The 26,134-nt window shown below is 35.7% G+C and overlaps 2 protein-coding genes across 2 annotated transcripts in view; one reads left to right on the top strand and one right to left on the bottom strand.

Moving 5' to 3' along the window:
* Window positions 1–26,134, bottom strand: part of LOC123866462 (teneurin-a) — a 285,360-nt gene that overhangs the window by 123,670 nt on the left and 135,556 nt on the right. The gene's annotated exons all lie outside the window — the stretch shown is intronic.
* Window positions 23,634–25,347, top strand: LOC123866464. The gene has a single exon (XM_045908046.1). It carries the CDS (start codon window positions 23,822–23,824, stop codon window positions 24,578–24,580), a length of 759 nt encoding a protein of 252 aa, XP_045764002.1. The 5' UTR covers window positions 23,634–23,821; the 3' UTR covers window positions 24,581–25,347.

The following is a 26,134-nucleotide window of genomic DNA, read 5'->3' on the forward strand; positions in this document are numbered from 1 at the left end:
GTAAATATAGGTATAGGCTATTCATGATTCGTCGATGTCCATTGGTGACTTTTGCTAGAATGAACACGTTTTTTTTTAAATTCATTTGGTAATGATTCAATCAAGATGGAAGATGGAACTAGGTACTTAATAAAAAATGGCTAATTGCAATTATTGCGATAATTTTAGTCTATTTTTCAACTATTAGTTACATTTATTGGTATGAAGTTGGTTTAGTTTAAAAAATATATCAAAATGAGTTGAAGAGAAAGGAAAACGTTTAAGTAAATACCTTTTTGAGACTTGCAGTTACGAGACAGCTTATTCAACTCTGAGAGTAAGCCACACAATAAACAATGTAGCTGGCGTAGAGCGCAGACTATGGATGCAAGGCGGTATTTGACGATTGTCATTTTAGGTTTGTTAATGCAGCGTGAGGGTGCTCCACCGTTGTGCTGAGGACTTAGTAATGAACAAGTGTAACTCATGCCAGCTTCAAGGAGCGTTCAACGTGTTTATTTACTACTCGTTTTCAAAATACTTCCTTTGTACTATGTTCTATACAATATACATGTGACTGACTGAATGATCTATCAACACACGCACAGCCTAAACTAACAGGTCAGAAAGTAGAAATTTTAACTTTTCTTTTTCGACGTACCTAGGCGCTCACTAACAAAGATTTTTTGAAAATTAGTTAATAAGGGGGTTAAATAGAAAATGAAATTATTTATAAAAGTCCGTAATTTTTGAAATTATATGTATAAAAAATTGGTATTTGGCCTTTTGGTTAGAAGTAAATGAATACCTACGTGTTTTAGGGTTTTTAGAAATTCCATCCCCTCACCGATTTTCAAAAACTCCACTTGAACGAAGTCGGAGCGTGTCAGCAAGTTGGCATGTAAAACTCAATGAAATGATACAAACATACACACATACATAGATTGCTAAGATCACAACCCTTCCTTTTGGCTTTGCCATAGTCGGGTAAGAAGAGTCATATTCTAAGGTTGGGATGATGTAGTGCCTAGTAGCTATGGAATGTCACCCCGCTAACACATTGTCTAGCGTCATTGTCTACCGCGCTCTCGTTACACCGGCGTTCAACTTTTTATTTACGCCCAAGTGCACTCTGGTTCTGTCGCGCCGAGAGCTGAATTAAGCTTCTCCAACTTGATATGGGATCATTCAACCCAAGTATATCGAATTACACGGCGAACTGGGCGCTTTGTCGGATACTTGCACGTGATATTCCTTTTGTTATCACAGCAGCCCCTGTTTTGTTCCTATACGTTATCTACTAGATGCCCATACTACATCGGCGAGTTAAGCTATACCAATGTTAGCTTTAATCTGCTTCTAATTTTTGGAGATCTATGAAGTCTTGCTTGTCATTGAGATCTAACAATCTAAGAATGTGATGGCATTTTTTTCTTTGATCACAGAAAATGTGATCAATCAATCAATTTAGCGTTTCAGCACAATGCCGTGTAGAAACCAAAGGTGTATGTAAGGTTAATAAAAACTGCCATTCCCCTTTCAGGTTAGCCGGCTTCTATCTTAGACTGCATCATCATTCATCACTAACCACCAAGTGAGATTGCAGTCAAGGGCTTACTTGTATCTGAATGAAAAAAAAATAAATAAAAAAAAACCTGTTTAAAATATTCATAGAAAACATAAGTAAGTAAGCTCGTCTCTGTTAGTTGGTACATACGTAATACGACCACGAGTCACGAGCTTACTTACCGTTGAATTAGTGCAGACTCCATGAATCAGCGTAAACCAAACACTTCTATCCACTTAGTGAATATTTGAGGCTTGCGTCTGATTTATCATTTCCTCTGAAAACTAGTGCCGGATAAACCATGACTAATTCTTGCACGTAATAGAAATCTGCCGCGAAACAATTCACATTTGAGCCATTGATATAAGTCAATGACTTTAGCTTTGATATTTTGTTTTTATTACATACTCAAAAATGTATAAATATCTTAAAAAGTGGACTCTGTTGTATTTAATCGGCAATCTTCAAATTTAAGTCACTTAAAATTATTATATCGGCATCGATAACTGGGCAAATTGTATAAATATGAAAATAATTAGACTGAAGTGCTATTATTATTCGTAGTTTATAGGTATCTCGGAATGTCTTTCCAGGAAAGCGCGGTTATATAAAAATATTATTACTATCAGAATATATGTACACAATTTATTATTGAAACTTGTGTTTGTCGCGATCCCTTGGCAAGAGTCCACGTACCCTAACCATTGGATAGTATTTATACCTTATTAAATATTTTGACCCTTCAATTATTACAACCCTTGACTGTCCCATGATGATTCACTGAACAATGACGTTGAACTAGACAAAGGCTTTATATTTCAGCAATCGCTTCAATTCCGCCTTCAAATGTTTTGATTTTTTTTAAACTTACTGACACGATATTTTTATGTTTTTTGTGTACAATAAAAGTTAAGTTCTACGTAGGTATAGGTACGATTTCCACAGAATTTCGAACGGCTTCCAAACTCTCCAAAATACAAAATATGGATAGTCTGCGTAGATTTGTTGTTTTGTCAAAGGTCGTTTCAATGTTGGGTTCGTTAAAAACAGCTTCTAAAGTACTCCAATATTCATTTTAAGTATTGTTCAAACTTTCTTGTTAAAATAATTTATAGTCAGAATGTAATTAACTTTAGAGAGTGGCTTATTGTGAAAATGGAGTAGGTATTGATTGCGGTTTTTTGGTCTATTGAATATGGAAAGCTTCAGTATTTTTTTCTTGATATTGCTTCAGTTAGTTTTATGTTAGTTAGATTATGTACCTACCTACAAAATCAAAGAGTTTTGTTTGTGGTAATTTTGTGTTTATTTAACTGAACTGCGGTTTTGCGCACAGATTTAACCAATCATTAATATTTTAATATTATGTCGTTCGAAATGAGAGGAATTGAGATCGATATTGTTTCATATGCAATGGCCGTACAGAACAAAACCATCGTGTAAATTATGCAAGCTATTTTGGAATATAGTGATCATCCATCATTCAATTAATGTTTAATGTAATCATTTACATATTTTAAATAGGTACATACCCATACATACTATAACAGCTTAGAGTAAGCTTGAATTGAAAACTTTATACGAGCCTTATACCTACTACATGAAAAATACCTAGTTCTGGTTGATTTTTGTAGTTAAATTACTTACCTCGTTTTATTTCTCTTACTAACTGATGCCCGCGACTTGGTCCAATCTAGGTTTTTAAAAATCTCATGGGAACTGTTTGATGTTTCCAGATAAAAAAGTAGCCTATGCCACTGTCTACTAGGTCTTTAAATTAAACTATACTCGTGCAAAGAATCACGTCAATCAGTTACTCTACTGCGACGTGATTGGTAAGGACAAGCTGACAAACAAACACCCTTTCGCATTTATAATATGGATATGGACGGATGATGGATGGTAATTACAATTGTGTTTCCTACCAATTACAATCCGGGTATCTTTAAAACAAGAGTGAATAGGCACCTTCTGGGTAAACGCGTCCCATCTTAGACCACATCAACACTTTCCATCAGGTGTGATTGTGGTCAAGCGTTTACCTATAGTGAATAAAAAAAAATATTTAAGAAATGATAAAGATAATTTCAATAGTATCATAATGGTTGTACCTACTGTCTTATTCATCTTATATGGTTCAAAACGTTCTCAAACCTCACATTTTAGCTGCAACTTATCGCTCATAAAATACTTCCGATCTCAGTTTTATATATTTTCATATATAGAAGTTATAAATGCTCGGAAACCGAGGCAATATGTTGTAGTCCTGAATAGAGAAATGGTACATAGGAGTGAAAGAGAAGCTGTAAGTATAAGAGAAAGTGGTTGACTTTGGCCCGATGCCAATGTGCACGCCGGCTGTCAAAACGCTACTAAATTTATTAATATTGTCTAATTTGTGAAAGGAAATTTAAAGGTGATAATTAACATTTTTGTCATCGAAAGGATTACCACACAACCATTTAGCTTTATAGCTTATGTTTCCGAAAAATTCAATTATTTATGTCGATTTTTCAAAATAATAGTCACAATGATAAATGTCCTTTATAGTAAAGTAAACAAGTGTCAGTAGAATTATCTCTATGTGAGAATAACGCACGAGTAAAAGATTTGTTTCAAGTGTGAATAAATCTACTTTTATAGACATAATATTAAAAGATTCATCTTTTAAGGAAGTAATAATAATTCTACGTCTAAGGATTATGAAGATATCGCTTTTAAACGCGCGAGATATTTGTTTCTGATAATGGATTTATCCTCATTTAAATTCGTGTCGTAGAATTTACAGAGAAGTACATTAAAAATAGATCACTCATTCATAAGAAAAATAAGCAGACGGTTTCTAGTTTAAAAGTTATTCTCGCTTCATCATAAAGTCCATCGAGCATAAAAATGACATCGAATTACTTGCCTGGGTGAAATTAATGAAAAGCATTATAGTTCGCATCTTAGTAATAAATTGTTAGAGTTTAAATTACCATTGATCCGACTTTAATTTTATTTTCACGCACACACATTTGTCTTTCTGTGTTCTGTAACCATTTAATTATTTTGAAATTCTACTTCATAAGTCCTTCTTAAATTATAAATGCAAAATGTATTTGTTTCGTGGTTTGTTTTACAATCACGTCGTAATAGAGCAACGAATCGATGTCATTTTCGTATAGATATAAATAAAGAGCTGGAGAATGGCTGATTTCATCCTGAAAAATTTAAGAACTCCCAAGTGATTAAAAAAATCCCTAAATCCACGCTGACGAAGCCGCAAGCTTTATTGAGTAAATGCAATAAATCTAATGAATAAACTTATTAATACTTAGCATACAAATGTTATGTTTATCCCACAGGCAAGCACAGCTCGATAAAGGATTTCCAATCAGAGGCGACGGCGCGAAAGAGATTCTAATAACATTCAAAACTCGTCCCCGGGGACGGTGTCAGTTTAATTACAGCACAGGACACGACGACGCGCCGTCTCTCGCATCACAACGGATTTATTTTTTTCACTGGCACAAAGGACGATTAAAAAAGTTCGTAATGAGAATCCGCCGCTAAAAGTAAAGGGTGAAAGTGCTATCATTTCAGACGCAACTACGTCAGCGCGGGGGCTTCCGAAATTAGAGAGGTATTGCTGTTAATTGAAATGATGAATATTTAGTTGTCTCGGGACTGACGCTGTCGGGATTAAATTTATATATTATCCCTTACCTGATTACTATTTACCAGACTATTATTTTTTTAATACTGAGCAACACTTTTTTCGCGTTTTGCGTCATCATTCCTCATACGCATGGTTAAGGTTTGGAGTTGATCTGTGTTTCCTCCCAATTATAATCCGGGTATCTTTAAATAAAAATTCATCTTCTAGGTAAAGGCGTCCCATCTTAGGCCACATCATCACTTTCCATCAGGTGTAACTACAAGTCATGCATTTACCTGTAATAAAAAAAAAAAACAACAGACAACAGAACATGGCACAGCCTCGCGATTATAATGTTTCCTAGCTAAACTGAAGCGGTCGCTGTAATCTGGATGATCATAATCAAACGAGATGATTTACTTGCCATCTCGTTTCATTGTGATATTATTACGTGTGACGTTATTTAGCAGTCGGTCACTTGTGCAATGAGGGCTCTAGAAATTCGCTCAAGTAAGCTAAATCTTGCAGATTATTCACCATTGGGTTTTGATAGCTTGGAGTCGAATCGAAACAAAATGTTTCGTGCTATATGATGATAACTGAGTTTAGTATGATTCTTTTCACGTCTTGTCGTAGTGAAACACTATAGCATTCGTAATACCTATCGCAAAAAAAATGGTGATTTTTGTTTTGAGAAATAATAATGATTTTGATTTTCTTATGAGTAGGTACCTACTACCAAAGTTTGTTTAAAACTCATTTCATAAATTTTCTTTAACGAAATCATATGCATACTAAAATCATGCCGAATTAATTTTCATAATGTAGGTATACCAAAACTCAATTTACATGCAAGTTCATTAGGATAATGTGTCCACTAGTTTCTCATGTGTGAATTTGCTAGTTACTTGTATATTTTAACTAAAAACTTTTGAAGCCTCACATGAAAGGACCTGACTCTGCTGTATTTTGATATAATTTGGTTAAATAATTCCTGGAGCTGACCTTTCTTATACATGAAATAATAACGTATTTCTATGTAGATACGTTGGTAGAATTAATGGGTTTTTTAAAACACGATGTCTCTCGTCCCTTTATACCTAGTATACTTTTTCTGAATATAATTAGTAGTCAAATAGTTACTTGTACAGTTGTTACAGAGGGAGATATAATAAATTAATTTAAAAATGCAAGGTAAAAGCTAAAGTGAAAGATTTAAAGTATACCACAGTTTGACGATAATGTTGTGCCTAAGTCGTGCTCAGAAACGAAACAGTTTATAGATTATAAGGATTGTTTTTATTTTTAGTATATAAAGTGTTTTGAATCGCAATCCTAGGCTCCTAATAAGGTATTTTGATATATCCAACTGATATTGGTAAAGCCAGGCGAGTAAATGGAACAACTTTAAAATATGTAATGCATGCGCCGACGCAATTTTGCCCCTTTACTGGATAAAGAGCCTGCGTGGGCACAGAGAACAACATAGACTAACAAATACGTACCTATTGAATGGAGAGTATAGGCGAGAGTTTTCTGCAAGGATCTGTTATTAAAGGTTTATAATATACCCCAAGACGACTAGCACTTGCCAGAACCGCAAAAGCCGCAAGAGGCGCACGCCGCAAGAGTCAAACGAATCAGAAGCATTGGAGAAACAATAACGTCTGTAGAGATGGGATGACGTAAACTCTGCTCAAGTATTTCTACAGCACATCTGATGCTACTGACGTCAGTCTTAACGTCTATGCTGAAAATAACCGTAAAGTCTCAGCAGAACATGCAACTCTAATGGATCCTACGAGTCTTGTAGGTCACAGCCATGTTTATCTAGATACCTACTTTATTTGAGCAACTCTTCTACATGTCTTCTACAAACTTTTAGAATCTACGACATCTCATTTAGGGATATTTTTGGCTGTAAAAATACTCTAAAATATAAAAATTGCGGAACACTTAGGTCATATTATGAGAAACAGCAAATACATCTCCTTCAGCTCATAATTCAGGGGAAAATAGCCGACAGAAGACCACCTGGCCGAAGAAAAACATCGTGGCTCGAGAATTTACGCCAATGCTATGGGAAGAGTACCCGATCTCTTTTCCACGCAGCAGCGTCCAAGGTGCAGATAGTCCTAGTGGTTGCCTACCTCAGATAGGGGACCAAAGGTAGGGAACGGCTGGAGACAGCAAGAAGAAGAAAAAAACCTTTTAGATTTAAAACTTTTTTGTGAAGCTTACTGCAGTCGTTGAAATAGGTACATTATGTAAACAAACCACTGTCCAAGCATTATTCCATGAATGTGCCTACACCCACGCGGTCACGACATTCTCTCTCGACCTGTACGCAAACAACAAATGATTCAAGGATTCCCAGACAAACTACTAGGCTTATCTGATACAGACACTTCGTGACGCGCCTCCGACGATTCACTCCGGTGCTTATTGCCGTTTGTATGTGCCACGGCTCTAAATATGGTAAAGTATTCAAGTTACTTTATTTTATGCTCCGAGATTATTTAGTAGCGCAGTGTATTCTACCTGGATTTTAAGTATATATACTAGGTACTATATAAGTACTTACAGTGGTGATGAAGGCCTAATGGTTAAGACTTTAGATTCCTATTCGGGGAGGCCGGGTTTCGATACCGAACACGAATCTCTTACTTTTTCCAGTCTTAGAAGTCGTTTTAGAATTAAATATCATTTGCTTTAACGATGAAGAAAATCATCGTGAGGAAACCCGCATAGCTGAAAGTTCTCTATAATATTTATTTTCGAAGATGTATTATGTCTGTAAATCTGCACGTGATCAGCTTTATGGACTAAGTATAACTAAAACCCTTCTCATTCTCAAAACGAGACCTGTACCCAGCAGTGGGCTGGCGATGGATTAGTGATGATATAGATGATCGGTACTTACAGAGTTACAAAAACATGTTTCTATAATACATTTACTAACATGTTTCTCTAGTAAAAGACTATGGGACGTTTTTTTATGGGCACACAATATGGGGAACCACCTACTGATCTTTATTCAATTTTTGCGAAATGAAAGGTTGTACAAGAGTAATAAGGACTCGGATTACAAATACAATAACTTGTAAATTATTCAGCTGTCGAAGCTTCAAGCTTTTATTTCTTGGCTGCATCGAGTCGTTTCCTGCAGGTAAACAATTACAGATTTCAGGTCAAGATGCGAAATATAATTGGAAACGAAAAGTATTCAGTAGAAGGCCACACTGAAATAAATTCTAGAAACTTTTATTCCACTGAATGACATGAAGTTACAACGACCTAAATGAACGAATGGCCTCTAAATAATTAATTACATTTGTTGGTCGTGTAGTGTCATTTTGCAGAAGTTGAAGAGGTACATACTTACCTTCCAACAATAATATTTTATTACCTACTTAATTAATTATCTCGGTCAAATGTTGTTTATGAAAGTTTCAGCGATTTTTTTATACTTAGTTACTTATTATAGACAAATTCAGGATTTCGGTTTTATTGTGCTTACCATCAAAACTATATGTTTGCTACCTTTAGCTAAGCACTAATTTTAGTTATTGAAAATGCCTCCTTAATGTCAAAAATGCTGGTTGCATTTCCACGCTGGACACCTAAACTCATTCTTTATTAAAACAATCGGTTAAAACTCATTTTTATCAGAAAAGCCCCTGCCCTTTTTGATCAGAAAGGGCAAACAACCGCGGTGAAATAATGTGTTGGTGGTTTTTGCAGACACCATGACTTAAGGTCATGGACACACACACACACACACACACACACACACACACACACACACGCACACACACACACGCACACACACTTGCGCCGCTTACGGAAACTGAATATTAAACTAAACCTAACCTGCTGTAAAAGATTGCTCGGAAAATTTAAAAAGCTAGACTCGAGAAACAATACAGAGTGATGGCTAGGTCACAGCGCAGTAGCAGCGCGGCTAACGGAATTACGTGCAACGTTTTTAAAGCTTTTTGCAGAGGCGCGCCCGCTTGCTACCTAATCAGGCTAATACCGTGTGTCAGGCCACTAGCTCCCCTATCTGCTGGTCACCGGGTTTCGCTAATCGAGTTACGGGATTTTAAAATTCGTCAAAGTGCTCCACTCAAAGAGTCAATTTTAGTATCTACATTACTTTAGAACGTACCTACTCGTACCTACTGAAAACTTCCTCTTGCTGAAAATTTTGTTAGAGCAATTATTGAAGTACTTACCTCTTGAAAAAGCAAAGCAGACACTATATCGATCATGAAAATAATACTACGTGTAATAAATGTTAGGTACTTGGTAAAATGAATCTATTGGCAAATTCGACCAATATTTGTTCGAACAGGTAAATTAGTTTTGCCTTTTCGTTTTATACACAAAGTTGGATAGGTAACTGATAAAACCTATGGAAAGGTATCATAAAAATCAGATTGTGATCATTGATTTTTCGATTTAACAATTAAAAATTTTAAACTGTTTACTTTATTGATTGATGCTGTGGACGTACAAACGAGTGAAAAACAAACTCATTTCGCGTTCACCCCCAACCGACCGCGCGCTCTAAATATTCAGATTCAATTATTATCCGTGTAAAATGCTTTATCTGCGGGGCGTTTCAATCAATCACTCTTCAGCAATTTAGTGTGAGCGTCATTTGGCAAATTCGATTGCGTCTCCTATTGATGGAGTTAGTGCGAGAATAAAACAGTGCGACGGCTGCCATTGACGGTTGTGACAGAGCATACGTCCGTTCACTCAGTTTCAGTTTAATTAATCTCCTAAACTAAATTTAAATACTAGATGAGTGTATTAAAGGCGGGATGGAGTGCAGTCAGCACTCGCCGGGTTAATTTAAATCGAGCATTAGTCAAGAACGTTGGAGTAGGTAGGTATGAAGTGGTTGCTGTCGTTAGAATATGAACAGTAAGTTATTTTAACGAAGAGGTTTGCTTTTGAAGTAAGCACCATTATAATTTATAACTTAATACTGGTTGGTCTAGACTCTAGACTCTTGTGGCTAGCTTATTCGACTATGTATCATGAGCTCCCAGGTTCGAGTCTCGAGTCGGGTCAAAAGTTCTCTCCGGTCGTATCGGATGGCCATCCAATCGGACTATCAGAGTAAGATAATAGAGAAAGTACCTATCTGTATATGTAAGTACTCATATTATGTGCACCCACACTTGTGCATTCTAGCATCTTTTGCTAGTTAGATTAGTATAATCTGCGATACTTAGATGGGAATATCATTGTTATTAAAAGAATCAAAGATAATAAAGAATATATTCACAATTATATCATTTGGCAAGTGTGTATAACGTTGAGATGTTGATTTAATTTAGGAAGCAATTAAACGTAAGCCTATTTTTTTCGTAAAATTGGCACGCCTGGCTTGGCACTACGCGCGAATGCTTCCACGACCGTTCTCATTACGTTCCACCAAACCCTCGTTTTTGCCGTAAAATGTGGATATTGATTTACCGATAAGCACCTAAACTTTATTCAAAATGCAGTTTACTAGCAAATGCAAGTAAAACAAGAACCGTGAGGTGTCGTAGGGCACCTGATAGAAGTGAAGCGTGGTGCGTTTTCATCCCCGCATTTGTTTGCTTATTTTTTGCTAGGAATTAGGCAGCCATATTCTATTAAATCACCCGGAGTAAGTGACGGAGAGAGTCCTGTTAAGAAGTTTCACTGCAATTTCTACCTAAAGTCTACAATTGTGCATTGTGAAGTCTAATCATCTAATGCGGATGCTCCGGTGTCGGAGTGAAACGTACAATTAGTGCGTTTTAGAAGACTTGTATCGTGTTCTTCTTTGTAGTGGCAGTGGCGGTGCATATACCATGCTGTAGGTTGTATCACACAGATTCGTTTGTTTTAGCGGATTATAGCGAATGAAGCATATTGTTCCTTGTGTGTTATGGACTTCCGCAAAGTAGCGCCTGTTTTTATCCAAAAGTTTTTTGTATTGGAAATCTTTCAAAATGCCTTGAATTTATGCATCCGATAAAGTTTTTTTGACGATTGAAAAGCAACAATGAATTAGAAATTGTGACAGAAAAGAATTGAATTTCCCAAAAATTATATTATCTAGGTGTAAAGCTGAACATAGTGGAAGTTAGCACAAATACGAGGTTATTCCTAAATGTGATATGCATAATGCACATGATTTAACCGGTACCCGGTACAGAACAACGAACTAATGAGCAGTATCTAGCACTGGTACAGTCGCTATTGCTCTGTACAGGCGTCAACGTGTCACTGCACTCGAGACTCGAGACGTTCTCCAGGAGAGATATTCCTTATTGGTTGTTCATGTGGAAACTGATAAGTTAGATGCAGACTGCTGCTCTGCATTTTTATTTTCAGTTTCTAACTTAATAATATTATAAAAAGCTGTAATAGCCTAGTGGTTACGACGATCGCCTCCTAATCGGAGGTCGGGGGTTCGATCCCGGGCACGCACCTCTAACTTTTTGGAGTTATGTGCGTTAAGTACTTAATTAAATGTCTAACTTAATCACATTAATTAAAATGAAAACCTACTAGTTTTTTTTGGTATGAATTTAGATATTTATTTGACTGCGCAACGCAAAGAAGTACATTCAAACTTATTCATAAACAGAAAGGCAAGATGCAATATCTCACGAAGTATAAGGTGCTATTGGTCTGTGTAGGCGTTTACGAACTAGGACTCAAGACGAAACTCAAGTAGTAGTGGGCTGATTGGTAAGGTGCAAACTAATAATGACGAATACTGATATCTAAATATACAAAAATAAGAATCCTGACTCACTCACTGACTGAATCATCAACGCCTAGTCCTAAACGTTGGACGTAGAAAGTTGATATTTTGCACAAAAGTTCCCTTTTGTATTGTAGACAAGAAATAAGGACGGGTTTTGCAAAATTCCCGCGTGAGTGAAGAAACCACGGTCGGTTACTTATAGTATGTATATATCAAATTATATACAAGAGGAAAACCGACTGACTGATACTATCAACGTGATTACAGGTTAAACAGCTGGCTCTAGAAACTCGAGATATTGCGTGTAGGTTCTGTGAAATTCCATTATTTATGAGCTTTAAAAAAGCTGTTATAAAACAAAATTATAATAAAACACCACTTTTAAGTCACGTATAGTACGCGATAGGTGAGATGGCAATTGGGGTATGAGGCGGGAGGACCTCACACACCCGCACGTCACCCGCGCTCTCCCGCAGCGGGTCAGCGCGGGGGCTGTGCGGGTGTGCGGGGCGTCCCCACCCCGGTTGCCATCTCAACCTGTCGCGCACTATACCTACGCACCTTAATTCCATTCACCATTCTGGCTGTCATATTGAAATGTATGAGCGCGAAGTTTAGCCGCGAATAAATAAAACAAGTGAGAGTTTAGAGATTTGGACGAAGGCAATCGGCGAATTGGTTCAATAGGCACTCGAACTGGGTCGGAAGCAATTTAAAGTTTATGCGCAATAAATACAGCAAGACAAAAATGTACATGCCATATACTCTACAAGATATGAAATAATACGCTAGTAGGTACATATAATACTGCACATTTTTAGAATATCTCAAAAGGGAAAAAGGCACCTCTCTTCGTTGCCTGTCTCTCTGTCTGTAAGTCCAGATTTTAAATATTCGTCAAAATATAATAAAATCACTTATTTAAATACCTATCACACAGAAAGAGTTCTTAACCTAAGATTTATCTAAGTTCGGGGCATACCACTAGAGGTAATATTATTATGGTCTATTTTTAAAGATAGACCAAACAATGTGTTATTAAGTTACTTAAACTTACTTATTAAGTATTATGATATTTAATAGGAACTTCTATTTCGTCTTAAAGTCTGTGATGATAGCAAATAAAGATGCTGTCGGAAAAGTGCTCCAAATGAATAAATTGGATTTCTTGGCATGATTTATCTAATCTTGATTTTCAATCTAATATAGTCTGATTCGACGATATTTCTGAAGGGGCGTTGAAAGCAAATAATCCTACATTATACTTAATACTAAAGAAAAATTTGGCGAACAAAATATAGGTAGGTACCTACCTAGATGTTCTTCGTTCAAATAATTTCGACTAAAGCAACGGCCGAGGAAATATTTTTTGTTTTAAATACTTTTTTAAAAGTCAACAAAGAGGGAAAAGGCGTTGTTAAAATGGCCTTTGAAGTCAGCAAATTTTTCCAACGGGCACCTAACGAAATTGTTCCTTTAGGTTTTCCAAATGGAGGCGCTCTTTGCAATTTTTTCCTGCTACGAAAGTCAAAGTGTGAAAGTGCAAATCTATTCATGTACGTAGGTAGCTAAAATACGTTCACAAGTGTACAACATTAAGAACGCGGAAAAATTAAGCTTGCTAAAATTAGGTCGGACAAATGAAAATTATGGTACATTAATAATTTTTTAACAACGTCAGCTTATTAGTGGTACCTATAGGTAAGTATGCGGGTATAAAATACCATCCATCCCTCCATCCATGGTATATTTATGCAAAAATAGCGTTGGGAGTGTACGTACAGATTATGTAGCAACCTAATTACCCCATCTCATAATTGCCTTGTTTTGAAGTTCATCCTTTGAGGAGCGTTCGTTATTTCCGAGACTTAAGATATTAATAACCATTTTATAAGTCGGTTCCTTGTCCCGCAACCCGGTTTGTGCTGGCTTCTACGTCTTTACCCTCTTTTTAGGTCGTGTTTTTCGCTAATACCCCTTTGGAGATGATAAGATGATGGCTTTACAAGCAAACAGTAATTACGTCCGTCCAATTACCGCTTGAAGACAGGGTAACGAGTCATTGTAGCGAAGTTTTGCTTAAGAAATTAGAGCTCTCTCGTTTTAATGAGCGTCGTTGTCTAACTTGTTTATTTTGTACTTGTAAACAATGGTTTTGTATATAAATAATAGACTGTAATTATATAGATTAAAGACGAAGATGAGCAGGGTAAATTTACCTTAAAAAATTACTGTTTTTAATTAAGGTCGTACTTAATTAATATTGCAGATACGTAGATATAATTTGAGATTTGTTCTTTCGACCGTTTTTTAGGTCAATTCTTATCGTGGACTCCATAACAATGTTATATTATTACAATATTTTAATTTATACGCCCATGATTATGCATTAGATATTCTTATACTCATTGTTATAATAGGTATTCATATACTGGATTCCTAAACGATAAATAAGACGAGATAACGAAATATATGATATATTTCGTTATCTCTTCTTATTTATCGTTTAGGAATCCAGTAAATGAATATAAGATAGACTAGAGTATCACCAACACGAAGAAAATATATAAAATGTGAATTTAGATTTTTTAGGTGTGCGAAAATACATTTTCGGAAATATTTCATCTATTTCCAAAAGCTCCCTCCAGAACTTACATCAGGGTTATTTTAAGTGCTAATAATATGAAGTCTCCATACACTTGTCACCTAACTCCAGGGGCCTAATTTATTTTTATGAATATATCACTCAGTATTACATATAGCACGCGTGTCTCTTGTTCCATTGATCGAAGCGAAGTAATTTATTTATCGATTAAGTTAAGGCACTATCAGACTCTATGTTCAGCGTTCCAGGCAGCCGCACGACACTTCATGGGGGTGTAACGCGCTCTATAATTTCAGGCCCACTCCCTGTTTGGTTCGTTCGCCGACTAATTTGTCATCGGAATATCAAATTACGCACGAAATGGTGCGTACGTAACAGTAGACTCAGCTCTGATGTCACAGCTTTAAAATAAAATCCAATTCAGCGCCAGTCCCCAACGCGCAATTCGTAAATTGCAGCCACAGTTTGCTGACAACTACCTATGTTAATAATTGGCAAGTAAATTTAGCGGAATTGTATAATTAGTTTTGTATGCAATTATTGGTGAGGTGATGTGGATATTCATTTATTGATAACACGTATTCTCATAGCTGTGTTATTATTTTATACATTTTAGTCCATTCGTTCGGGTAATAGAGATGGCAATGATTTTGTACAAGTGTTAATTAAAAATTTATAACATCCCCGACAAGTAAAGGTTACAGTAACTAGAACAGAGTTGATAACTTTCCAACGGCTGAACCAATTTTCTTGGATTGTAGTTAAGAACACTTTCGATCAAGCCACCTTTCAAACAAAAAACTAAATTATAAAATCGGTTCATTAGTTTAGGAGCTACGATGCCACAGATAGATACACAGATACACACGTCAAACTTATAACACTCCTCTTTTTGGGTCAGGGGTTAAAAATTAACACCTTAGGGAGTTAAATACGATTTAGATTACTATCGTAAAATCATTATCATCATTCTACACGTCATTCACCTGTTTGCTATTGAACACGAGTCTACTCTTAGAATGAGAATGTCTTGGCTATAGCCCACCACACTGGACAAGTACAGCTTGGCAGACTACCACAGGTCTTTGGAAAAATTATGGAGAGCAATATCGGTTTTTCTCACAATGTTGTCCTTCACCGTAAAATCAAGTTTCATTTAACTGCTTAAAACACGCATAACAATAACGTACCAAATGTAGATTTATAAAAATATAAGTTTGGTACAAGTTATCAATCTTCAATATTACAAGATTTATTGATATTTAGGCACTTATGCAATAACAACACACTACGTGACTTTACATGACTCTAAATAAATATATTTAATTTAAAAAGCGTTTCTTTTTATTGAGATTTACCTTTATGAATAATAATTTGATAAATACCTAATGGAAATTGTAATTGGAAAGGATGTTTATGAAAACATGTTCCGATATTTACTTCTTTTACAATAATTTGTTCCTTCATTCAAAATACAAGTCGGCAATTTCGATATGTTTGTGCCATGTCATCTATTCCCTCATGTGATGCGCCCTGGGCATACCTACCATACATATTGAGAACTCTTAAGACGCTAAGCATAGAGTTTATTTTTGTATAAAAATACACCCTAATAAACTAAAGCCAACTCAATAATGTTTACCTACCTATTATTAGGGTCCCATTTCACTTTAGTTTGTTCGGTGAAACTATAGAAAATCTATTAGAATTCTCCATAATATTATTAGAGTAGAAAATCTACATTGAAATTGAAATATCGGTAATATCTTTAAAAATTTACGTTTGTTTTTCAAAAATTTATAAACTAGCTCTTTGCTGCAATTAGGCCTGCAGTAAGTGATGGTGCAGTCTAAGATGAAGTGCGCTTGCCTAGAAGATGCTTATTCACTCTTGGCTTGTAAGTTTATATTAAAAGTAGAGGGGAAACATATCTATGAGGGGAATCTGATGCCGGAAGGGTGTTCCATATCCTGGCGGCTCGGATTAGAAAGGAGGAGGCAAATCACTTCGTAGGTAGGTACCTACGTGGCGTCTTGTTCTTTAGTAAAATAACTTCTCAAAAATAGGAGTCCGATAAGCACTTTGCTCATCGGACTCCTATTTTTGAGAAGTTATTTTTGTGTAAGTTTAATTGACTATTCCTATCTATACTAATATTACAAAGAGGTAAAGTTTTTAAGTTTGTTTGTAGCGAGTAATCTCTGGAACTACTGAACCGATTTTGAAAGTCTGTCACCAGTAGAAAGCTAAATTATTCCTGAGTAACATAGGCTATATTTTATTTTCAAAAAAAAAATTGGGATCCCTGCGGAAATTGTAATAAGCTACCCGTGCGAAGCCGGGGCGGGTCGCTAGTAAGCAATAAACTTCAAGCATCAATCGATTTAGATGAATCGATATAGGATTTAATGAACGATATCGATTTGTGAGCGGCACATGTTCCGAGGGGAGCTTCGGGAAGCAGGCGTCGTCAGGGGAACTTCACTGAGGGCAATGGTTTTTCCGCATTCACACAATGAAATGGCATAAGACGTAACGACATCTAATTAATAACGTCTATCATATCTCTATTGCTCGGCTTATGAGCCGGGGAGGGAGCGTCGAGGGGCTTAGCGTAAGAGGATTGCTTATGGACGCATGATTTGTTCCGGAGGTCGTTAGCGAGCGATTTTTATTTGCTATTTACCCCGATAATTACATCCGATGCTAGTTTTGTCAATTATGTCGAATTAATAGTACTGATTTTCGATATAATGTTCGTTTTGGTATAGAATTATTATTTATTAGTTACTATTACAGTTTATATCTTATATTTACGTCATATCATATCATGTATTGTAGAATTAGGTACAATAATTTAATAAATAAGTATATATAAATAGGTAAATATTTTAATAAAAGATTGATTATAGTCATTTTAATAGCAAAATTTTGGCTTAGTTAATTGTTAGAGAGACGAAATTCAACTAATTCTTACTTTGACAGAGCGTTACTCAAATGTTACGTTGGTTAACTTGAAAATTTATAGGCACCGACTAGGAGCTCAGGTGACATTGTGGAATAAAATTGCACCAACAAAATACCCAGTGCAACGAATAAATAGGAGCCTCTGATGTCGCGACGATCGAAATGTTCAATATTTTCATTAAAAAAATTACCAGTGACAGCATAACATCACTCGCATCAATGTGCTTGACATGTTTCATGTTAATTGGATCGCGTAGGACAATGGCAGGACAACTGGCAAGCCGGGCGTAGCGAGTGTTATTATGACATATTGTTCACGATCGACGTAAACCATTTTAACTATACGAGTAGGTAGGTATATCTGTATGAACGGGTTCGCTGAATAAACGCACGCAGGACGTAATGGTCGTATTGTCAGTGGCTACCAATGACATTATACCATTATAGCAGAGTGAACTAGAGTGAGGGAACTCTCGGTTCGATCCTGGATCGATGGTATGTCAAACATTAGGCTATGGTGACGTAAAATCAAAGAAAAATAGGGCTGCTTTAGTGCTACCTGCGTCAAATGTAGGTACTAATAAACGTACACTACTACAAATGTTAGTACATTTAAAGCCGGCCAGTGCCGTCGAAGCCTCAACATGTTGTTAGAAGTTCCCTAACTGTATGAACTGTGACCATAGGGCATGTTACGTTCATATAGTAGGCGTTTATAATTCGTGCTCGGTGATATGTTATTAAAGACAGAGGACAGAACATACAAAACGCACGAGAATAAAAGAGACAGCGCTCTATAAAATGTGACCCAAGTGTCATAGTGTTAAGACTTTACATACGTATGTGCAAATTATGTAACGTATCTACTTTTTTTGCATACCTACATAATATCATTGGTGGCTACTGACATTTCGTTTGTAATGTTTTTCCAGATATCTATATTGAAAGCAGGTAAAACCCACGTATATTTTGGAAATATTACATTTTCATAAGACATGCTCGAAAAAAACAAGCCTTTTGTCGTCACGGTTCGTAATATTTGCTAACAATAGTCCAATAATTATAATAATTAGTAATCGTAGAATATCATTCTCGTCAATGTGCTTGACATGTTTCATTTTAATTGGCTATCGTGGCACAAAGGCAGGACAACTGGTAAGCTGGGCGTAAAGTGAATTATTATGACATAGCTGTTCTATGGGTACAAAACAAACCGTTTGAACTATGTACCTATATTAGTATGAATGCAGCTAACTGAATATACTTCGTACAAACGACTGTAGGGTACCCAATTTGTTTGCAGTTAATACATTTGCGTTTTTTCAATTGTTACTGAGTATGTACCTATTATGTCAGTTCAGTAACAAAAAATATATTATTTTACTAGCTGTGCCCGCGACTTCGTTCGCGTGGAATAGTGACCGCGCTTTATATAGCCACGGACGCTCAGGCGCGAGGCGTGTAGTACGTACTCTGTACGTTAAAAATGTTCGCCGTGATTCTTTAAATTGACATAACTTTTTTATTTATGAACTGATTGACATGAAATAAACACTAAATGTTAAGTGAAGCTTACTACAATATATTAGTGAAAACCGTATCTAAATCAAATAAGCCGTTTCTGATATTAGCGTGCACAAACACACAGACAAACAGACAAACAGACAAACAGACAAAAAAAAAATTAATTACAATTTCGGGTTCGGCATCGATATAATAACAACCCCTGCTACTTTTTTTTATATATTTCCATTGTACAGACACCACTTTTCTACAATTTTATTATATGTATATAGATTTTAAATGCTTCATCTATAATTGGTAAAGTTAAGACAAAGATATTATAAGGGAATTAACCTTTTAAAGGAAATCAAGTTCTAACAATGCATCGTGCAAAAAAAATTCAGTTTAATAAAAACACTAATTTATCGCCACATGCATATGGAGCCCAATTACCTACTTGATAAATGTGCACTCACGAGGACAAAGTCTAACATTAATGAGTGCTAAAAAATTGCCAACTTGTACAATAGGTACTCATCCCAATTTTACAACGTCGCCCGTCGCAATATCATAAACCTAAATTTAAAAGTTTACTTTGAAACCAATTTCTAAATCATAAAGGAGGTAAATAAAGTAGGTCTGATAGCATTATATTTCATTTTGAGTGTATTGCTTAACATTTGTTTACATAATGTAATTTACGTTAAAAGGACATGTGACCGAATCGACCGCAAGACTTAATGGAGTGTCACTATAAAACCGTACTCCGTTAAAAGATTTAATTCGATAACTGTACATAGTCACACGCATTTTCAGGCTTTTAAAGCCCGCGATAAAAGCAATTAAAACTTTAACAGCATCAGCCCCTGCTCTTTCCAATGTCCTACCTCAATTTTGGCATTCAGTTTGCGCGGCAAAATGTTAATATATTTTCCGTGTAGATAACTTCTTTTCCAACTTCAATTATTTATACGCATTTGATAAGTTTTCCAGCTCTAAACAAATTTGTTTTTACGTTCTATGACAGATAATTTGTCAAGAGTGGTTGTGCGCAAGTCAAAGATAATTTATCTGTCTCAAGAGCTTTATTTATTACGCGTTCGCATCTTCGTTGAGCCCCTTAAAGTTGTTGGTTAATGGAGCTTCTTTGCGGCTGAGACGTCACTCACTTTCGGCGAGGGCGCGAGGGTCGGGCGCCGGACACATCCCGACATGTGGTCAGTTCGACTGGCTTATTTCCCCCTTTTACTAAGCGACGGGATGATGGGAAGCGAATGAACAGTTCGGATATTATGTATTATCGATGCTTATGGGTGTTTTCTTGTTTTCTCTTGAGGAAAGACCGAAAACCGAAGCACGAAAAAATAGATAATAATGTTATGTTCTATTCGAGAAAACTTTGCGACTTTAATGTGTATAAGATTTGTTATAGCTATTACAAGACTAAATTTAAATTCTTTTGTTTTAAATTTACGATCCCGTAGGTTCTCTTTATAACAATGACGTTACACCTAAAAAAAAAAAACTCCTAGAGGCAAATAGTGTAACTCTTCTACTATTCGACATGTGCGTGATGTGATTGTAATACTGTGTATAGTATGAGCAGACAATTATTGTCGTGATTTGATAATCCGGACCAAGACAGATTAACGTAACTCCAATGTCATGTTTTTTAACTTAAAACATCAACAATCTCTACCTATGTACTGACTGTAACTTAATACATAGAGATTATTGATGTTATCTCACGTAGATATGCCACTTACTAGCAACTTGTATTACATTTACTTATTTATATGGAGTATGTAATTGCTTACCAAAATAATTATAGACATAAAAAACGTTAGGAACGGTAACAATTTCCTATATTAAATTAAAATATCATCACAGTACAGCTTAGCAGAACAATTATAAAAAAGAAAATGTGTCAACTTAACAAGCTGCAAACTCTAGAGTAGGGCGCGACGGACGTGCTCTTGATTTAATTGTGTAATTATGTGTGTTATAAACAGGCTAACAGTCATTTTATTGTGCTTAAACCACGTTTTAGGTCAAAAAGAAACAGAACAGATGAAAATACAATGTTCTGTATGTTGTAGAGTAGTTAATCAAGTAGCTAATAAGCAAATATTCTAAACCTCCTACTAGTGTAAGTTTTTAGTTAATCAAATATGTAACAACGGACTAAACGTTAATGGAGTTAACAAATCACAAAGAAATTGCGAATACGTACAAAAAATATAACGTTTTGTGAAAGATTATTATTTATCTATACTAATATTATAAAGAGGAAACCTTTGTATTTTTGTATGTTTGTATTGAATAGGCTCAAAAACTACTGGACCGATTTCAAAAATTCTTTTACCATTACTTAGAGGGATTCTTCCGAATCCGTATAGGCTATATTTTATCCCGGAAAATATATAGGATTTTTCGTGGTAGTGTCCACCCGTGCGAAGCCGGGGCGGGTCGCTAGTGTAGCATAAAGTTAAAAGAGTTTGTATAATCAACGATAGTAATAGAAAGTGAGACATGCACCTACTTATGTATGTGTAAATAGGAAACTGTACACATATTTTATATATTTGCATGTTACGCGATAAATTTTGAGTGGAGTTCTTATTTCAGTGGATAAAATGTACTTTTCATGAATAAAAGCGCTCAGTGCTTTCAAACAGGCCTTCAACCTTTGTGTTTAATTAGTTCCATGAGCGCGTGAACCTACAAAATTTGAGTGGTATTCCGTGTGGGGATTAGGTGAGACTAAAGGGGGCAATGATGATTGATGATAGGATATGATTCGATTCCACTTAACGCATTATAAAGGGGTAATTTTATTGCCTCCTCTTGTTTTTGAAGTTAGACTAATGAACAGAATGACTCATCTTATTTGTTTTAGTATTATAAGTTGTTTATTACCGTGACCTCTTCACACTGAAGTTTCCTGATGTGATCGTATACTTTTATGCAGCTGCTTTTTGGGGGATGATAAAAGTAACTCTCAAAGTAAGTAAGTAGTAAGTAAAGTAACATCAGATTTTATTTTGTTGATGAGTAACGTCTTATCTGTGATTTCGATTTCAATAGAGATTAGATCTACTCGTGTGCTATTACTTCGCTAATGTGGGCTACGGTTTTACAAAACCCGTGGAAACTCTTTGATTTTCTGGCATAAAATGTAGCATTATATTGTATTCATCTCCGGAATGCAAGCTATCTCCGTGCCAAATTAAACACTTTTATTTTTGTACAGCTTGGGGAAAATTTTGGCCATATCGATTCGTAAACTAAATTCATAGATAGAAGTATGGATTTGATTTCATCCTTTTATTTTAGTAAAAAAATACAAAAGAAGATTTTTTTTTAGTTCAGAGATTTTTATATTATTAGAAATAACAATATAAAAATCTAGCTTTTCTTAGAAGAAAAATGATACAACCCTCCTCAACCATTTCTTTTACTGAAAGTGCGTAATGTAAGTAGCTACTGAGAAATAACACGTGTAAATTAAAAATTTATAACACCCCCGACAAGTAAAGGTTACAGTAGAAAAGAGCTGATAACTTTTAAACGGCTTAACCGATATTCTTGGATTATAGTTAAGAACACTCTCGATCAAGCCGACTTTCAAACAAAAAAAACTAAATTAAAATCGGTTCAATAGTTTAGGAGCTACGATGCCACAGACCGATACACAGATACACACGTCAAACTTATAACACCCCTCTTTTTGGGTCGGGGGTTAAAAATATTGCCATAAGAACTATCTCTAATCTCTATTTTAATGAGATTTACGAGATTTTTCACAAATTATTTCTTATTAAAAAGTTGTGCCCATGAACGCAAACTTTGCAGACACGGTAAATAAAAAAGGAATAAAAGGATTATTGAAATTTTATAATGGTAGGTAGGCAAAACGCGATATGATTAATGTCTTACATAAAGTAGGTCTAAATAAGTCTTGTTTACTTTGAGTGTATAATGGATTAATATTGCTCTTTTAGGGTTTTTGTGCGCTTTTTGTAAAAATATTAATGTTTATTACTTTTTTTCTAGAATTTTTATTCTAATCATAAAATTTGACAGGTTATTTATGTAACCTGGAAAAGGCAGGTCAACGAATATTTATTAAAAAACAAACTTCAACGAAAAATCTACGTTTTGATCTAAATGAGCTGCTCTTCTATAGTTCTATTTATATATATATATATATATAGAGCTATTTTAAAATATAAAAATCGTGAAAATTAGTACGTATATGTCATAACATTGGTTGAAAACAAAAAACGCGTGATTTAAACTTGTTATATGTGGCTTCTTGGCGTTCCTACTGCGAAACGCGTGTAGGACATGAATTTGTGACATACTTCTTCAGTCCTGTCACCTGTTGCGGCCATAACACACCAAGTTTGATTAAGATCTTGAGCTTGTGAACTTTGAAACTATAATATTTTTACAAAAACTCGACAAATCACAGTCAAAGCATGTCTACAAAATTTCATTTATTCAAATGAAAATCAAATTTCATATGCATGGAGTGCGATCGAAAGAAACTCCTCTTTGTAACAAGATCTTTATCAAGATTATGTGGGTAGGCATCAAAACCGCACACACGTGTTTTTCGACTCTTATAGTGTTTTATTTATTTAAATTATAAATAGTGTATTTTAAAACATGTTTTAAGTGTTATCATACCTTGCTAGCAGTGTTCCATTCATCAAATCCATAACTTGCAGCATAATAATCCAAATAACTTCATCACATCACTATAAGCACGATCACTACAAGAGTTACCTAATGGAGGCCATTCAGCAGTCAGTACAGGCTTTGACAGAGCACTTTAACACACAGATGGCTGAGTTTCAAAAAAATTTGCAAGGTGCCATTCCAGCTGCGAGCCCCACCTCAAATATTGCAGCTCAATTCAATGCTTTCCGGTCCTTCGTGTTGTCAGCTCTCGCAGGTCTACAGCAACAAGTGGAAGTCCTATCCAAGCAAACAGATCAACTTGAGATGCGGAGCAGGAAAAAGATGCTATTAGTACATGGCATCCCCGAAAGCGATGACAGCAATCTGGCGGCCACGGTAAGCACATCTCTGTCTAATCATCTCAAGCTGTCGGCCTTCCAGGAAGAGTGCCTCAGTCGTTGCCAACGGATCGGTCAGACTAAAAGTGACAAGCCCCGGGCCATACTCCTTAAATTCCATGACTTGTCAATGAGGAACCAGGTGTGGTTTGCAAAGACTTCACTCAAGAATACTGGCATAACGTTGTCGGAATTTCTGACAAAAGACAGACACGATGCTTTCATGGCAGCGAGGCAGAAGTTTGGGATTTCGAAATGCTGGACGAGAGATGGTCTTATTATTATTGCTGGTCAGGCCAACAAGCGTTACCGCGTCACAACCATTAAGGAAGTAAATTCCATAAGCCAGGCACGCGATATTAAAGAAGCCACGCCTTCAGCGGCCGCTCCTACTGCCAAGACGACTCCCAATGTGAATAAACCTTCCTCTGATGCATTTTCGAAGCCCAAAAGGAACGTCAGGAAGTAAGCAAATAGCAACTAATCAGGGACACTTTATTCATTCGGACGCTGCTTTCTTGTGCGTTCTTGTATTGCATCACTTCTCGCTGACATACCTACCTACACATTTCGATATACAGTTAAGTACCTTGGTACCTACACTTTAATGTTTAATCCATTCACTCACTGTTACAATACTTGTTTACAAACAAAGAGTATATAAACACTACGTTACAAAGTTGCTATAATATGTGTGCGGTAGGTAGGTAGGTAGCGTGTGACAAACTTGTGTCAAAGTCAAAATAGTGCTAAATGACATTGACAGAAGACGACAGTGACATGCATGCTTCATGATGTGAACTCGACGGACTTTTCGAGGTGTCGTATTGTCTATGTGAGCCTTGGATCTTATTTAATAGGCATGGATATGGTAGCACTGGAGTTGACAAGTAATAGTTATTATAATAACAGGTTCCATGACGTAGACCTACGATGTTTGTCGAGTCTAGTGGTTTTGATTCGTTCATGTTTGTATCGTTTGTATTGATCATAGACCTACGATTTTTCGCTATGGTATTGATAGTGTTCAAGAATGGAATATTTAAATATTACTTATTACTAGACGTTATTAAATAAAGCCCAACACTATAACAATAACATCATTGTATAATTAGATATTCCGTTCTGCTAGTATTTATACTGGTATACTATAGTAGGAACTTATCTAATGAGCTAGTACTGTAGTGTGAATAGACAATTAACGATTTATCACTGTAAATACTTAGTCTTAATAGTCATTATTGTCTGCTTAGTTTAGTTTAATTTAAGTTAGTATGTATTTGATGTGCCTTCTTTTGTGCCTTAATTATTGGTCTTGTTTTGTATAATGTATGAATAAATACGCTGTAAAACGATCCCTCCTATGATGCCAGCGGGTAAATGCATTTAAGAAGACTCGTTAATTTGGTATTATTATTGTAATATACATAAATACTTTATTATTATTATCTTTATTTGTATTTTTTTTATTTTAAGTAAGTTTATATTTTTTTATATATTATGTTAATATTATATTATTATGGCTACTAACGATATGGAGCACAGTGGATCTGAGGACGAATTTTTCTCCGCCTCTGATAAATCGGAAGCATCCGACGACAGTTTCCACAGCATTTCAACATCTCTTCATTCCCAACTTCTTACATCGCTGTCACCCTTTCCTAAAAACTTCAATGTTGTACATATTAATGCCCAAAGTATTCCATCTCATTTTCCTGATCTTTTAGCTTCTTTTGAAAATAATAATTACATCCATGCTATTTTAGTGTCTGAAACCTTCCTCAAACCATGTTTGCCTTCTATCTCCTACTCTATTCCTGGTTTCCACTTGATTCGAAACGACCGCACGGGAAAAGGTGGGGGTGGTGTGGCCATTTATCTTCGTAGCCATATTCCCTTTACTGTTTTGGACAAGTCACCCAGTTTGTACTCGGAATCTGCTGAACACATTTTCATTGAAGTATTATTTGGTCAACTGAAACTACTCCTTGGTGTTTATTACAGCCCTTCTCTACATATTAAC

Source organism: Maniola jurtina, chromosome 6, assembly GCF_905333055.1.
Source record: "Maniola jurtina chromosome 6, ilManJurt1.1, whole genome shotgun sequence".
Taxonomy (NCBI): Eukaryota; Metazoa; Arthropoda; class Insecta; order Lepidoptera; family Nymphalidae; genus Maniola; species Maniola jurtina.

What these genes read in the sequence shown, in the direction of transcription:
- LOC123866464 (XM_045908046.1), top strand. Translation starts at nt 23,822, where the DNA reads ATGGAGGCCATTCAGCAGTCAGTACAGGCTTTGACAGAGCACTTTAAC.